This window comes from Giraffa tippelskirchi, chromosome 10 (assembly GCF_054371585.1).
Source record: "Giraffa tippelskirchi isolate mGirTip1 chromosome 10, T2T-mGirTip1v1.2.pri, whole genome shotgun sequence".
Classification (NCBI taxonomy): Eukaryota; Metazoa; Chordata; class Mammalia; order Artiodactyla; family Giraffidae; genus Giraffa; species Giraffa tippelskirchi.
Genome location: NC_137284.1, coordinates 16,967,240 through 16,983,931, shown reverse-complemented (window position 1 = coordinate 16,983,931; position 16,692 = coordinate 16,967,240). Strand labels below are relative to the sequence as shown.

General features: G+C 44.1%; 1 protein-coding gene across 9 annotated transcripts in view; it reads left to right on the top strand.

Annotated features, from left to right (window-relative positions):
- FLI1 (Fli-1 proto-oncogene, ETS transcription factor) overlaps positions 1 to 14,699 on the top strand; it is a 139,242-nt gene extending 124,543 nt beyond the window's left edge. For 8 of the 9 annotated variants that reach the window (XM_081531088.1, XM_081531087.1, XM_081531093.1 and 5 more), the window contains 4 exons: positions 5,112 to 5,177; positions 6,982 to 7,041; positions 9,548 to 9,595; positions 10,643 to 11,268. In XM_081531088.1, coding sequence (XP_081387214.1) covers positions 5,112 to 5,177; positions 6,982 to 7,041; positions 9,548 to 9,595; positions 10,643 to 11,172 — 704 coding nt within the window. In that variant the 3' untranslated portion in view covers positions 11,173 to 11,268. Of the gene's footprint in view, positions 1 to 5,111; positions 5,178 to 6,981; positions 7,042 to 9,547; positions 9,596 to 10,642; positions 11,269 to 14,474 lie in introns of those variants that run through there. The other variant, XM_081531095.1, reaches the window with a different exon arrangement.
- Positions 14,700 to 16,692: the final 1,993 nt, after the last annotated feature.

Genomic DNA, 16,692 nt, shown 5'->3' with positions numbered 1-16,692 from the left:
CAGACAATAAACATCATGGATTAAATATTGATTAAATTAGGCAATACGTGGAGAAATAAGTAGAGCAAAGTAAGATGGATGGAAGCAAGGGGAGGGAGGTTAATGTATGTTTGGTAGGGCTGGCCAACCTGTTTCTGGGTTTGAACATTCATAAGGTATTTAATGATGCAAACACAGAAATAATTGCAATAATATTACTTGCTAATGTTCACTGAGTTTCACTGAGTCCTAGGCACTGTGCCAGCCGTTTGCCTGGGTATCTCATTTAATCTGCAGGGCTGCCCTGGTGCATCCAGCCTCTAAGGCAGAATGCAGATCTTAGCTCTTGATCTTGGCCTTCCCCATCTTCAGCTCTATCCTTGCAGTAGGACTTACTCCCAAAACACTGGTTTTCATTTCAATCTTCCATTTAGTAGGTGCCCTCACGTACCCCAGTGCACACAGCATTTGTTAAACTCCTCAGTAAATGGACCCAGGTGTCCTCCGTGGGCTCAGATTCCAGGAGCGGGATTTTCCATGCAAATGAGTGGAAATGAAAGAGCACATGGGAAGGGAGCCTTGTGGCCTTTGCTGTTCTGATTTCACACTCTGCTCAGGGACCCTTGGCTCTAGGCATGACCGATGCTGTTTATTGCTCTGTTACCTTCGCTGGAGGATGCGCTTCAGGCTGATTGCTCGTGGCCTCTCTGTTTCTGTCACTTTTTTTTTTTGGTACCTACTATAGGACTTTAGGGTTGGTGGGGACCTCAAAAGTTCTCTCAACCAGGCTTCCCCCAGACCACCAGGGCATCACAGGAAAAGACAGGGCTGCCAGACACTCCTCTGATAGAGTATCAACCATTAGAGAAAAATCCAGCCACAACCTGCCCTCTGTTGGTTACAGGGAATTCATCCAGGCATCCTGTAACTTTTGCATGCCTCGACTGTTAGAATAAAAGAATAGGAGGGGATATATGTATACTTATGGCTGATTCATGTTGAGGTTTGACAGAAAAACAACAAAATTCTGTAAAGCCATCATCCTTCAATTAAAAAATAAATTAATTTTAAAAAAAAGAATAGGAGGAATAGCTGGTAAGAAGTCGATGGTGATTATAGCCAAAGCCTTAAGGTGGGCCTTAAAAAAAAAAAAAGTTTCTTCTGAATGAATATAACACAGCTTTCAGAGAGGATGGATTCCTCCAGTAAACTAAGGACCTAAAAGAAAAACTGCTTAGAAAACTGTGAGTCAGAGATCTTATCAGCGCAGAGTAAGTCAGAAGTCAAGTCCAAACTTCAGATAACACACACCAATTCCTGGAACTTGATGATTTGCTATTTCTCTTTGCATAAATTTGTCACTTTCTATTCCACTTTCTGTTCCGTTCCTGCTAGGTTCACCTCTCGTCCCCCCGTACCCACTGCATCCGTCCGCCACGGGCTGCATGCTCTACCACACCTTGTGTTCACCGTATTGCTGCCTGCCCCAGGCCTCTCCTGGTTTCTACTGCCTATGACCCAGGGCCACTAAGCTTGTTGATCGGCCGTGAACATGGTCTTGAGTCTGACCTCAACCCTGTCTTCCTCATCCCCCCCACTGCAGGCCCACAGGTGGTTGTCTCCCACCCGACACATTCACATCTCACTGCTCATGTCTGCCACGTGCCCACCTCTGACGCATGCTCTCTTCTCTCCAGAGAGGGCTCACTCAAGCCACCCAGCCCCACTTAGACTCTCTTCTCCCTCCTTTACCCCCCAGGATCGCCAACACTCCTTTGGCACGTGACCTGTACATCCTCACAGCCTTCTCCTCTTTGTTATCTTCTCCTATTTAAAGGCAAGGACAGGGGTCTATCCACATCTCTACCAATGACCCAGTTGTGTTCCTTTTTATGGCTGAATAATATTCTATTATGTATATGTCCTACGTCTTCTTTATCCATTCCTCTGCTGATGGACACTTACTTTGTTTCCATGTCCTGGCTACTGTGAACAGTGCTGCAGTGAACACTGGGGTGTATGTGTCTTTTTGAATCATGTTGTTGTCATACAGAGTGAAGTCAGAAAGGGAAAAACAAATATTGTATATTAACACATATATGTGGAATCTGAAAAAATTTGTATAGAGGATCCTATTTATTTACAAAGCAGAAATAGAGACACAGATATAGAGAACAAAAAAAGTATGGATACCAAGGGGGATGGAGGAGGTGTGGGATGAATTGAGAGATTGGAATTGACATATATACATTACTACATATAAAATGGTGCTTCCCAGGTGACTCAGTGGTAAAAGAACCTGCTTGCCAATGCATGGGGCATAGGAGATATGGGTTCAATCCCTGGGTAGGGAAGACCCATCCCCTGGAGGAGGGAACAGCAACCCACTCCAGTATTCTTGCCTGGAAAATCCCATGGTGGGCTATAGTCCATGGGGTCGCAAAGAGTCAGCCATGACTGAGCACACAGCACACACATGTATAAAATAGATAACTAATGAGAACCTGTTCTATAACTCAGGAAACTCTACTCAGTGCTCTGTGGTGACCTAATCGGAAAGGAAATACAAAAAAGAGGGGATATATGTATACACATCACTGATTCATTTTGCTGTACAGGAGAAATTAACACAACATACTGCAATAAAAATTTTAGCTAACTAATTAATTTAATAAAAATAATAAAGGCAAGAATAGCGGACTTGTTTCATATTCTTTCACTTGCACTGTATAGCCAAATACGCAATCCATTGCAGAAATCAGTCCCAGACAAATGCCTGGAGGCCTAACCAGCACCCCAACCCCAAAGAAAAATTTTGGAAGAACCTGGCCTTTCCTCACGGGTCCCCCAGCCTCGTTCATACTGTTGCCCCCTGCCAGACAGTCCAGAAAATAACCCATGAGAACCTTCAACCACATACCGCAGCTTGTAAACAAGTTAGGTTCTTTGTTTGTTTCTGTTTTGCTTTGTTTTTGAGCAAGCACGGAAATCTATTTGCGGAAGGAATTGTGAAAAAAAGAGTCAGAAATAAAAACAGACAACTCAAATGAGCCAGGTCTGTCTCTTTTCCCCCTTCCCTCCCCTTCTTCCCATCTCCAACCCCTCACTTTCTGTTTTGCTTTTCATGCCAATTGCTAAAGATTGTAATTTGAAAACTGCCCTGGCTTTTCCAAAACTAGGAGGAATGTGCATCTGCACGTGGATTTTTCCACCAAAAATCTGTTCCTGTAGTTTGGTTCTTCTTAGCCAGAAACAATCAGAACAGGCCATGGGACCAGCCAGCCCATCTTCACAGTTCTTATTCTAATTTGTTTGTGAGGCTCAGAAGGGGTGGAGGGGGATGGTTTGCGTTTCACCCCGTCTGACAGTCGTTTGATGAGGTTTGCACTCCATTTGTCCGGATGGTTTTTATGGTTTCTTTGTTGTCCGTGGAAAGACTTTGAAAGTCATAATTCTATATCCTTAAGCTCTTCTGCTATTCCTGCTCCATGTCTCCACGGGACTCACAGTGTGAGAAAGGAAAAGACGTTTCCAGCCAGTCGGTTAAGCAGTTTCTGCACAGGGTTAGGGAGGCGTGTGGATTCTTTCAAGAAAATGGGTTGGGATCATGAATGTTCAGGTTCAATCGAATGTCCACCAAGGTGATCTGGAAGCCTCTCTGCAGTCCAGGTGGGAAGCGTCTCTCCAGCCCCTTGTTTCTTGTCCCAGCCACACCTCTGGCCCTTTTCCTTTAGCTGTGGTCATTGCCCAACTCTCTCCACTGTCAACAGAAAAGCTGAGAGGCCAAGGAGAACCCAGAATGTGCCCAAACATGTGCTGGAATGAGAGGCTGGAGCCACCGCTGGGGCCTTGAGGCGTGGCTATGAGACAGTTTGTCCACGAGCCTTTAATCTAGACATGACCATCTCTGCAGAGCTGCTTAAATGGTTTTGCAACATAGGCTTTGGACACATTCTTTCTTTCTAAACTTAGATTATATTTGTAGAATGCCTTATAAGATGCTTCACACGTGTTATCTCATTTGATCATTACCTGTCTTCATCCCTTGGGGCTGCTGTAACAAAGTATGATAAGCTAGGAGGCTTATAAACAACACTAACTTCTGACAGTTCTGGAGATTGAAAGTTAGGTCATGTGCCAGCGTGGTCAGGTGTTGGAGGACCTCCCGTCTGGATTGCAGATGGCTGCCTTCTTGTTGTGCCCTCATATGGCAGGAGGCATGCAGGCATGCTACCTCTGTGACCTCTTCTTATAAGAGCACTAACCCTATTCATATGGGCCCCACCCTTAAGACTTAATTACCTCTCAAGGCTCCACCTCCTATTACAATCACATTGGGGATTAGACATCTGCCTATGAGTTTGAGGAGGACACAGATATTCAATTGATAACACTGGCACACCCTTTAAGGTAGATTAAGTCATGTAAAACCTTATTTCCATATTCTAAAAGAAAGTGTTTGGTAGTGCCGTGTCTTTGTTGCAGTACAGGAGATCTTCAGTCTTCACTGTGGCATGCAGGGTTTCTTTTAGATTCAGCATGCTTTATTTATTTATTTATTTTTTTAGTTGCAGCGTGTGAACTCTTCGTTGTAGCATGTGGGATCTAGTTCCCTGACCAGGGATTGAACCAAGGCCCTCTGCATTGGGAGCACCAAGTCTTATCCACTGGACCACCAGGGAAGACTCTTAATTACATATTTTGAATAGCTGAGGCCCAAGGATGTCTAGATGCATCCAAGGTCTCACAACAAATGGTGGAAGGATAGAACCCGAACCAACCCTGTGACTTCAAATTCAAGGTTCTGTCCACACCTTTGACTCCTAATCAGTGTGTCAATGTTCCTTCCATTCATCCCCATTTGCCCCAGGGAAATGCACTTCTGGAATTTAGTGATGCTTGAAGTTATTGCTAAATTAAATTAAATTTTTCTGGATCACTAAAAGATAATCTTCAGGCAACATTTCTGAAGAGCAAGAGATGCTGTCGTTGTTGTTCAGTCACTCAGTTGTGTCCGACTCTGCCACCCCATGGACTGTAGCATGCCAGGCTCTCTTGTCCACCATCTCCTGGAGTTTGCTCAAATCCACATCTATTGAGGCTGATGTATCTCTATTTGTTTTTTCCACTAGACCCTTCCTATGACTCAGTCAGGAGAGGAGGTTGGGGCAGTAACATGAATTCTGGCCTCAACAAAAGTAAGTAAACGTCACTCTGTTCTTTGGGAGGAAAACCTTTTTCTGAGGGTGGAGTGGAGAACAGGGTCATAAGAGAAAGGAAGAGAAGAGTGAGCATTTTCTTTTTCTGCTTTTTGAATGGACATCAAAATTAATTGCCAATGGAGAACCTGTCAGTGATACATAGTCCCAGAAAGATAATGGAATTTTCATTCAGACCTTTGCGTTTTGTTTTACTGCATTTGGCTTTAGAATATTTGAAGTTGTCAAGTTTCTTAGGACAAGGTTCTGTATGAATGAAAAATCCCTGGATTTGGATTCTGCCATTTACGTTTCAATAATGACCCTCCATGACTTCACCTGCTTCCCTAATTGTCAAGATATAATCATACCAACATCTCTACCCCATTTCATGGAACGCTGAGGTGGGGTAATAACCGGATGAGGAGATGCTAGCGGTATGACATCAATTTGTGTTGAAATCTGACCCAGAATCTCCTGTGAAGAGTGCAGGGGAAAGAATGATTCATAAAGTCCTGACCCAGAATGTGTCAATCTTGCTGTCTCTAGGAAGTAAAATATCAAGCACAGAAATGGATGTTGAAGGGAATTCTTTCAAGATAGAAGTTAGGACTGAAAATTAATGCCCAGGCAATAGCCACAAGCCCTTTTAATAATATGTATTATCTGTTTACTCTGCCTCCAGCCTTGGGCAGTGTGGGTTTCACGTGGTGAAACAGGTCTCTCCAGGAGGGGAGAGGAGTCGGGTGCACACACACACACACACACACACACACACACACACACCCCTTTCTTTCCGGATGGCGTCACACACACACACACCCCTTTCTTTCCGGATGGCGTCACACACACACACACACACACACACACACACACACACACACACACAACTCTTTCTTTCCGGATGGCGTCAGGAACGCCTTGGGGACCTGGAGCCATAAGAGTTGGTTCTAGAAAGAGAGGCAGTATTTGGACCCAGAGAGATGGGAAAGATGCTCTCCCAGGAGAGGCGGGGTCAGGGAAAGACATCAAGGTCAACATGTCTGAGAGTCAGGGAGGACTTGGGTTCCTGGAGTTTAGGGTGCACGAAGGAAAAAAGTCTGGAAGGGTAAGGAAGGGGTTCAGAGATGCTCGGAACATAGACCTCAGTGCTTTATCAACAGTGAGTCACTGAGGTTTTTGGATGGTGGAGCGAAGTGGTTTATGGAGATTAAACTGGCTAAATAGCATTTGATGGGTCAGTGAGAAGAGAGAGGAATGGTGAGGATGCCAGTCAGATGAAACCAAAGATGGTGCAAGAAGCAACACAGCTCTAACATGGAGATGTGACGTGATGGCAGGAGCAGGAAGGGTGTACTAAGAGATGCCACAAAGAAGGGAGCTCACAAGACGTGGAAACACAGGAGCAGGAGACTGGTGCTCAAATGCCACCTTCTCATTAAACACCTTTCTCAGTTTTCTATTTAAAAATGAAATCCACAGCCCCAATACTATCAGACATGCTCCTTCTAAGTATTTATTGCTTCTACGTATTTATTGCTATTTATCGTTGTCGCCCCCATTAAAATGTAAGCTCTGGCAGGAACCCCTTGCTCAGTGCTGGGTCTCTAGCATCGAGAACAGTACCAGTACATAGATTCTGGGTAAATATTTATAACATAAAGTGAATAAATGAGTAGAGTGACTGAGTGAGTGAATGAATGAGAAAGCACATTTGTCCTCCTCGGTGGGGATGTGCTTGAAGAGACGTTCCCTCCCCTGCACGGAGAATGGCTCGCTTACCGTATTTCTCTTCTTGCCGCAGGTCCCCCCCTTGGTGGAGCACAAACAATGAGTAAGAATACTGAACAGCGGCCCCAACCAGGTACCTGTCCATGATGTTCAAACCCTCCTTTGTGTCCTGTGCGGCCATTGGTGCCACGTGGTCAACAGAGGAGGATTTAGACAATATCTTGTGTTTGTCATCACTGTTCTTCTTCATAGAATCCTATATTTGACACTGTACTAGATCTGTGCATGGCATACCTAGCCCTGGAACTTGGAGAGACTCATGACATATCAGAGGTGAAAGGAACCTCAAGATTAACATGCTTCATGTTGTAAAATAAAGAAATCGAGGTCTAAAGAGGTGAAGTGATTTGCCAGAAGCCACACGGCTGGATTCGGGGAATACGAGAGCTATCATCCCAAACTCCCAAGTTGCTTCACCTTCTTCCATCCCTGTAATGAATCTCCTTAACAATTAAGACAGAGCAACCTTGAAAACCATGGAATTGGAGACTCTTAGTACGGCAAGGGAACCTAGAGACATCTAGGTCTACAACATCCTCCTGTAACATCTCAGTCTTGTGATTGCATCATCTCCACTTGAATACTTACAGCTACGGGAGCTCAATACCTGACTAGGCTCAGTTCCACCATTTGAGCCAGAGTCCCCCCACTGCTTTATCTTCCATTTAAGCTTCCCAGTTTGCCCTGTGGAGAGGTCTTCCTCTTGTTCTCTGTGAAGGTTCTTCATGTGTCTGAAGTCAGCCATGTGTGCCCTCCCAGGCCCAATTTGGTCTCCTCTATGGGACACAGCTTAGAGTAAGCTCTGAACACGCTGTTGCTTTGGATAAACAGACTTGGTTTTCCATCTCCACTAAAGATAAGCAGTAGAAAGCTGACCTGCATTTCCTCAGGAAGGCTAAAAACTTGCTGACTGTGAAACACAAGTCAGACAGAGAGGATTTGACATAGAGGATTGAAAGAATCCCCAACAACAACAAAATTAGACATTGTGGTTCAGTCGCTCAGTCATGTCCGACTTTTGCCACCCCATGGACTGCAGCACACCAGGCTTCCCTGCCCTTCACTGTCTCTGGGAGTTTGTTCAAATTCATGTCCATTGAGTCAGTGATGTTATCTAACCATCTCATCCTCTGTTGCCTCCTTCTCCTCCTGCCCTCAGTCTTTCCCAGCATCAAGGTCTTTTCCAATGAGTCAGCTCTTCCATCAGATGGCCAAATTACCTTCCCCCAAATATTTTATAGTCCAACTCTCACATCCATACATGACCACTGGAAAAACCATAGCCTTGACTAGACAGACCTCTGTTGACAAAGTAATGTCTCTGCTTTTTAATATGCTGTCTGTGTTGGTCATAACTTTCCTTCCAAGGAGTAAGCGTCTTTTAATTTCATGGCTGCAATCACCATCTGCAGTGATTTTGGAGCCCCCAAAAATAAAGTCAGCCACTGTTTCCAAAATAAAGAGATGTTATCTTAAAAAAACAAATTCAAATATATATATATATATATGTGTGTGTGTGTTTCTGTGTGTGTATATATATATATATATATATATAAAATCATTTTATGGCTAAAATACAAATTCTTGTTGGTTGGTGTCAACATTTCCAAGCTTAAGATCATAGAAGGTTGTACTTGAAGGGAACTGGAGAATCGAAGAGCCAAACCTATCATTTTGAAGAGGAGAAAAGCAATACCCAGAGATTGTCCACTGAGTTATTTAGCTGATAATTTAGTTGGGCGAGAACCCAGGCTACCTGATTTCCAGGCATGTGTCTTTTATGTTGCATCAGAAAAAAAGGGACATGTAATAGTTAGTAATAGTTAGAGCTATTAAAGACCAGTCAGTGATTCCCAGATGGTTCAGCGGTAGAGTCCGCCTGCCAGTGCAGGAGACACAGGAGACATGGATTCCATCCCTGGGTCAGGAAGATCCCCTGGAGAAGGAAATGTCAACCCATTCCAGTTTTCTTGCCTGGAGAATCCCATGGACAGAGGCGCCTGGCAGGCTACAGTCCATGCGCTCACAGAGTCAGACACGACTGAGTGACTGAACAGCAACAAAGGAATTCCCTGGTGGTCCAGTGGTTAAGACTCAGCACTTCCACTGCCGGGCATGGGTTCAATCCTTCATCAGGGGACTAAGATCCCACAAACTGCATGGTGTGGTCAAAAATATATAAATAAATAAATTTTTACAAAGACACTGTTCGACCTTAAGCTCTTTTAATAAGCCATACTTCACCTTATTTGTATGATTGAATATCAGCTAATTCCTTTCCAAATGGTTTTTATTACTGTTTTAGGTAATGGCAGCATTATCTATAAATTTCAGACACTAAATATGAAACAATGATACTCTCACTATTTCAAGTTGTTTCTATAATAATGGGGATATAGACCATAACTCTGATCATGATCTTTGAGGTCTGCAAACAAAAGCAGTGCAGTTTTCTGAAATCACGCTTTCTTACGATACTGAAATAAAAGTAGAAACCCTTGGGGGTATTCTTATTGTTAATGCTGTTGTTTTTACATTTTTCATAACAGTGAAGCAAATTTCCATTCTTGTCTCCTTAGATCCATATCAGATCCTGGGCCCAACCAGCAGTCGCCTAGCCAATCCTGGTGAGTTTACTTTTGCGTGAGAGGATGTGTTCCAGAATGTTCCATAGCTTTATGAGATCACTTAGGTGTCCTCAGTTCAGACACCTGACTGGGGAGGGACATGTATGCCTTCCTTTGAACTGTTCGATCCCTGTTTCTCTAGCGCACAAGGAGAGAACAGGGCTTGTCATTAGGTGGTGATGATGTCCGTAAGCTGAAGATGCCTCTGGACCACAAACATTTTAGCCCCGTGTATGTGCGTTGAGGTTGAGATAAGTTTCAGCAGGGAAAGATGGGAGGTGGTGGGAAGGGCAAGGAACAAGTTCTAGCCAGCTCTCGGTGAATACATATTCTAAAGCTGCCTCAGTCTTCACTTTAGATAGTATTGTGGCATTACCTGACTTCATAAAAGAGGTTGCAGATGAAATGAACTTGACAGTGTATTTTAAGGGTTTGTGATTCAGCTAACTCTCAAGCGAGTTCTGAACCAAGCGTACCTCCTATGTGAGTTAATAGGCCCTTTGGAATTGCGAGGCCGGCCCCTTCCCACCAAGGAAGTGCCACTGCTCCTGTCTCCAGGCCGATTCTGCTCAGAGGGTGAGAAAGCCACCAGCTCTCTCTCCTCTTTTTTTTTTTTTTTCTCTCTGCCCATGTTCTTCTCTGTGGAACTTAGAGCCGAGAGCCAAGCACGAAGGCTAAGGAGCAGTTCAGGTCGCTGCAGCCTAAAGTGCTGTCACACGTTCCCCTGGGACTCTGAGGGAGGCCAGCACTGAATAAGGAGTAGACAGTGATTCAGGCCTTTACAGAAGAAGAGAGGCAAGCATCTTCTCCCAAAGGGATGGGGCGTGCCTCGTCTCAAGCCACACAGCTAGCTCTGGGTGAATTTCACCAGGCTGCAGGCAGATTCTTGAAAGATCTAACCTTGCTGATTATGCCGGTCTCAGTGAGAAGTGGATTCTGACTGTAGAAGGAGATCCTGGGGTTCCTGTCCGGGGTGAGTGGACCCTTGCACTAAAGGATCAGGTTCTGATTTCTCAGGCGGAGCCTCTGTTTTTCTCTCTCCTGCAGGGAGTGGGCAGATCCAGCTGTGGCAGTTCCTCCTGGAGTTGCTCTCGGACAGCGCCAACGCCAGCTGCATCACCTGGGAAGGGACCAACGGGGAGTTCAAAATGACGGACCCCGACGAGGTGGCCCGGCGCTGGGGGGAGCGCAAGAGCAAACCCAACATGAATTACGACAAGCTGAGCCGGGCCCTCCGATACTACTACGATAAAAACATTATGACCAAAGTGCACGGCAAGAGGTATGCCTACAAATTTGACTTCCACGGCATCGCCCAGGCTCTGCAGCCACATCCCACCGAGTCATCCATGTACAAGTACCCTTCCGACATCTCCTACGTGCCTTCCTACCACACCCACCAACAGAAGGTGAACTTTGTCCCTCCACACCCATCCTCCATGCCGGTCACTTCCTCCAGCTTCTTCGGAGCGGCGTCACAATACTGGACCTCCCCCACGGGGGGCATCTACCCCAACCCCAATGTCCCCCGCCATCCCAACACCCACGTGCCCTCACACTTAGGCAGCTACTACTAGATGCTTCCTCATCGGTGGCCTTCTAGCTGAAGCCCCCTCCCTTACACCTCCCTTTGGACTTACGTGGCCTTGGAGAGAAAACAAAACTGGATGCTCTTTCTTGTTGGATAGAACTTTTGTACCTGTTCTTAAAAACAACTCTTCTTCTTTTTTTTTTTTTAACATTGGTAACTCCTGCTTTTCTCTACCTTGAACAAAGAGATGGATAATTCCATGGGCCAGTATGCCAGTTTGGAGTCCCAATCTCCTGTCAACCTATGAGTTGAATATTTAGATTACTGGAATGGTTGTGTCATGGTTCTGGGAAAGAAACTGCATGTAGATTTATATTTTTAGGACCAAAAGCAGTTTCTTACCGACACACGGGTCTCATCTTGAACCTTGAAGGGTTCAGTAGGATAAAGAATCATGGACTTAACCAGTTATGCTCTGGTTTGAGATTTAGTGAACAAGAGGCAGGAAGCTTATCATCTTATCTGAGGAAGACCTAACTCAGTGGAGGGCAACTGGAACATTGGTTGTAAGGCCAGTGAAGTTTTCACCCAACTGGAATTTAACAGAAAGAAACAAGTGTGTATTTAAGAAGCCACGGGCATTGCAGAATCCCTCTCAGTGGGCAGTAAATATGCGCTACGCTGACCATTCTGTCTAGAAGTAGTCAAGATATGAACTAAGAGATGTTAATGCAAATACAGACATTCCTGAAAAGTTAGAGAATTAAATAACTGAAAAAAAAAATGACAGTGGGTCCCAGTACTTTGAAAAGTCCTAGGGATTTCTAAACACAAACAGATTCGCAAGTGCTGTGCGCTTGTCAGACGATCAGTCCAGGGTCCACCAACCACAAGGCAACTTACTGTATAAATTATGCAGAGTTATTTTCCTATATCTCACAGTATTAAAAGTAAATAATTAAAAAGTGAAAAAGAGTAAAGAAACGAGTTGACCTCGGTCACAGATACAGTGTTCCTATCAAATCAGTCGTTATTTTTTTTAAATGTAATTTGTACATCTTTTTGTCAATCTGTACATTTGGGCTGCTTGTACGTTTTTATAGCTGGTTTTTAAAAAAGCATAATGTGACTTGTTTCAGAAAAGAGAACAGGACTTTGAAGTCACTGACTTACCCGAAAGAGAATCACTGTAATTATTTAACAAATGAGCAGAAGCGAGTCAAGGCAACCCCTTTAAACCGTTAACTGCTTTGGAGATATTTGTAAATAACTGAACTACAATCATCACAACTTGGAAAACAGCGATCAAACTTTCCCTTGTGGATACGAGGGATTTTCTGCCTTATATATACAATATATTTTTTAGATATTAAAATATATATAATTTTGCAGGTAATCATTGTCTCTTTTAAACTATATTAAGTGTTAAGTTGACAACTGTCCGTGGAGACTATGTTGTAAAATAATTTGACTAAATAAATTGTGCCTTCTTCTCTCAGAACTGAGGAGAATGTTTTCTTATTTACAACCAACCTTCTGTCCCCTATCCCCCACCCCAGGTCCAAGGGTTTTCCCAGGGAAAGTTTCCTATTGACCTCTTCTGGCACCGTGAAAACTTGTTCACGTGTACATACAGCAGAAAGTATAGAATTATGTGGGTTTTAGTGTTGTTTGTATTAGCACTCTCCAGAGAAACAGAACCAATGGGATATATATATATGGAACTTTATTACGAGGACTTGACTCATGCAATTGTGAAGGCTGAAGAATTCCCGTGGTCTGAAGCTGGTCGCCTAGGGAAGCCATGCGTAGTGTGCTTAGTTGCTTCAGTCGTGTCTGACTCTGCGACCCTATGGACTGTAGCCCACCAGGCTCCTCTCATCAAAGGATTCTCCAGGCAAGAATACTGGAGTGGGTTGCCATGCCCTCCTCCAGGGCATCTTTCCAACCTAGGAACTGAACCCGTGTCACCTGCATTGCAGCCAGATTCTTTATTTACTGACCAACCTGGGGATCCCTCAAGGGGAACCAGTAGTATGTGATTCAAGGGAATCTGGGAAACCAGCTGATGGTGTAGATCTCAGTTCCAGGGCAGGAGAAAAGTCCTGCTTGGGCAGGCAGGGAGGGAGCCCAGAGGGTGAATTCCTCCTTCCTCTATTTTTCGTTCTATTCCGACCCTCTGTGATGAGAGGGGGCCCTCTGGCCTGCACCGGGGAGAGGAGTCCTCTTCAATGAGTCCACACATTCAGTGCTAATCTCATTCAGAAACACCCACACTTACATACCGGAAACACTATTTAATCTTGGCCACAGTCAAATTGATACTTAAAATTAACCTTTACATTGTTGATGATGTTTGCAGAGATTTTTTAAAATATTATTTAAATCTTCCTCCAGCCTAAAAGGGTTTTAAAGGAGGACAGCCAAGGCCATGGATATGTGTCTAGGAACCAGAACAAAGCAAGCAGATCCATCCAGGGTAGACCTCATACCTTGGACTTCACTCTTGCATCCTCTGAGCATCTCCAACCCAAGTGGCCGTTCCCACAATCGATCCTCCAGCAGAGAATAAGATGGTCCAGCCTCCTCTGGTCCTGTGCCAGGAGTTTGTGGCTCATGCAGATTTTTAAGATCTTTTTTCTTCCCAGGGAAGAAATTAGCCTCAAATCGTTTCACTGTGAGTTGGCTCATTTTCATTTCCTCTATTTCATAATGAAAATGAATGAGCCCTGGAAAGTCCTTGATGTTGTGAGAAAAAATTAGACTCACAGCCCTGGTCACCCAGTAGACTTCCTAGGGTGACACTGAGTACCTTCTAGACAACTTATCTACTTAAACGAAAGGAAAGAAAGAATGAGGGCAGGAAGAGAAGGGGGTGACAGGATGAGATGGTTGGATGGCATCATCGACTCAATGGACACGAATTTGAGAAAACTCCATAAGATAGAGAAGGACAGGGAAGCCTAGCATGCTGCAGTCCATGGGGTCGCAAAGAGTCGGACACAACCAAGTGACTGTAACGACAAAACAAAAGGAGACATGTTCGAAACTTTAATGTCTAAATTTTTGACACTTGATCTTAGCCAAAAGGCCAAGAAGTGATGTGTCTAAATTTTTTAATGTGCACCCTACCATTAAAAAATGTACGTAAATATTCTCATTATACGCACATTAATTTATAAAGTATATATAAAGTGAAAGTCAATCAGTTGTGTCCGACTCTTTGCAGCCCCATCGACTATGCAGTCCGTGGAATTCTCCAGGCCAGAATACTGGAGTGGGCAGCTATTCCCTTCTCCAGGGAATCTTCCCAACCCACGGTTTGAACCCAGGTCTCCTGCATTGCAGGTGGATTCTTTACCAGCTGAGCCACAAGGGAAGCCCAAGAACACTGGAGTGAGTAGTCTATCCCCTCTCCAGAGAGATTTTCCCGACCCAGGAATCGAACCGGGGTCTTCTGCATTACAGGTGGATTCTTTACCAGCTGAGTTACCATTCTCATTATATGCACATCAATTTACAAAGCATATATAAAACTTATGTTGTTATTTAGCTTATAAAACAAACACAAAATGGAAAAATTTTAGGAGTGATAGAAAAATAAATTACAGATGAAATTCTAATTGTTTCTTCCTATTCTCGTTGTATTGCATTTCTCCTACTGTCAATACCCAACAAGGATGTTAGTCTTTAGAGGAATAAGTCTGTATGTATACTTCTATAGGGGTTTCCTAGTGGACTTCTAAGAAAGCAGAAAATAAAAATTCGGTATAAGTGGCCTAAGCATAGAAAGAGAAATGATAAAGGCCAGGGATGTTTAAGAATAGTCTAGCTGGATTTTCTTGCAAATCTCTATCTCAGGCAAGCAGTTTTCTCACCAATTCTGAAATCTACTAAGTATTCATTAGGGAAAATCAAGGCACACACTTCTGACTTCTGTGAGAAAGATGAGATGGTGAGGCATTGGAGGTCATCCTTTTAAGAGGTTTTCTTAATATGCCCTGGCTATTCAAGCACTGGCTAAGGTCCATCACCTTTACAAAGTCTTAGAATTTGATCTAATATTGCCCCTAGAATTCATTTCCCAATCATTTCTTCCACACTTGGAAACCTGGTCCACTCATAACAGGACCAGGACACCGTTTCCTCCTTAGAAGCATTTGTATTGAGTGAGGGCTGGCACTTATTCCCTTCAATGCTCAGATTTACGATTTACTAACTTACTGCAAAGGAGCTGGCTGATTCGACACGGAGGACAAACAGGAACTTCACCATCCTGGCTACTAATCCAACCTTTCCCCTACTCAACCGTTCTGTACAGATGTCATGAAGTGCTTTGAGTCTATCAATGCAGATATGTGGAATCTAGAAAGATGGTACAGATGAACCCATTTCCAGGACAGGAATAGAGGCAGACTTAGAGAACGCATGTGTGGACATGGCAGGGTTGAGGAAGGTGAACTGAGAGAGTAACATCGACTCATACACACTACCATCTGTAAAATAGATAGCTGGTGGGAAGCTGCTGTACATCACAGAGAACTCAGCTCGGTGCTCTGTGGTGACCGAAAGAGGTGGGAGGGATGGCGAGGCTCAAGAAGGAGGGGATATGTGTATACATATATCTGATAGCTGATTGTCTTCGTTGTACAGCAGAAACTAACACAACATTGGAAAGCAGAGAAAAGAAAAGAAGCAATTAAAAGGGGTCAAAAACACATGCCAAGCAGAGAGGAGCATGGCAAGCCTGTGGAAATTTCCAGTGGAAACCGTCTTCCCCATAGTTTGAGACGCTACTCAACAGCCCTTTTGAATAAGAAGTCATTTTGTGTGTGTTGGGGGGGGAGGTAAAAAAATGTTGTTGACTCCCATGCAAAGGAAGCCAGATTTTCAATATCTGTTGTTTTACAACATTCTTAATGGTCAGTGACCACTAGAAATGTAATGACACCTCAGATGATTGCTATTTTATTAAACCAATGAAATCTACGTGCTCCTGAGCCATCCGTGTGTACAGTGTTTATTTAGTCCAGTGAGTAATGCATCAAGTGTGGACCCTCACACGGGTAGTTACTAGCTTAGACCAAATGAGAGCATGAGGTTCCAGAATGCCAGGGCAAAAAAAAAAAAAAAAAATCTGACTGCCCTAAGCCAAGGAGCTGCCAGGCCAAGGCAACAGTGAGGGAGGAAATTAGAAAACAAAACAAAACAATATGCAGTGCTTTCTGTAAGTGGTCTGTGGGCTTGGTTTCGCACTCTTACTTCCTCTAAAATCTATTATTAATAGCCATCAGGTAAACAGGTCACCTTGAAAACTACTGAAAAGGTACCGCTTTGCGGAGCAACCCTTGGGCAAGGCTCCTCTGCTGCTGAGAACTTCTCCACGCCTGTCAGGGGATCTACCTCCATCAGCAGCACTGATGAGGCTGTCAGTGGTGCTTAGTCTCTTTGAAAGGAGAGGGGAGATAATAAAGAACTGAAATGGGGGACAGGGGAAGGGGTTCTGATCCATAAACAGAGGCTTCAACTCTTAGCCTGGAAGAACTCTGTGTTTTGCAAAAAGCAC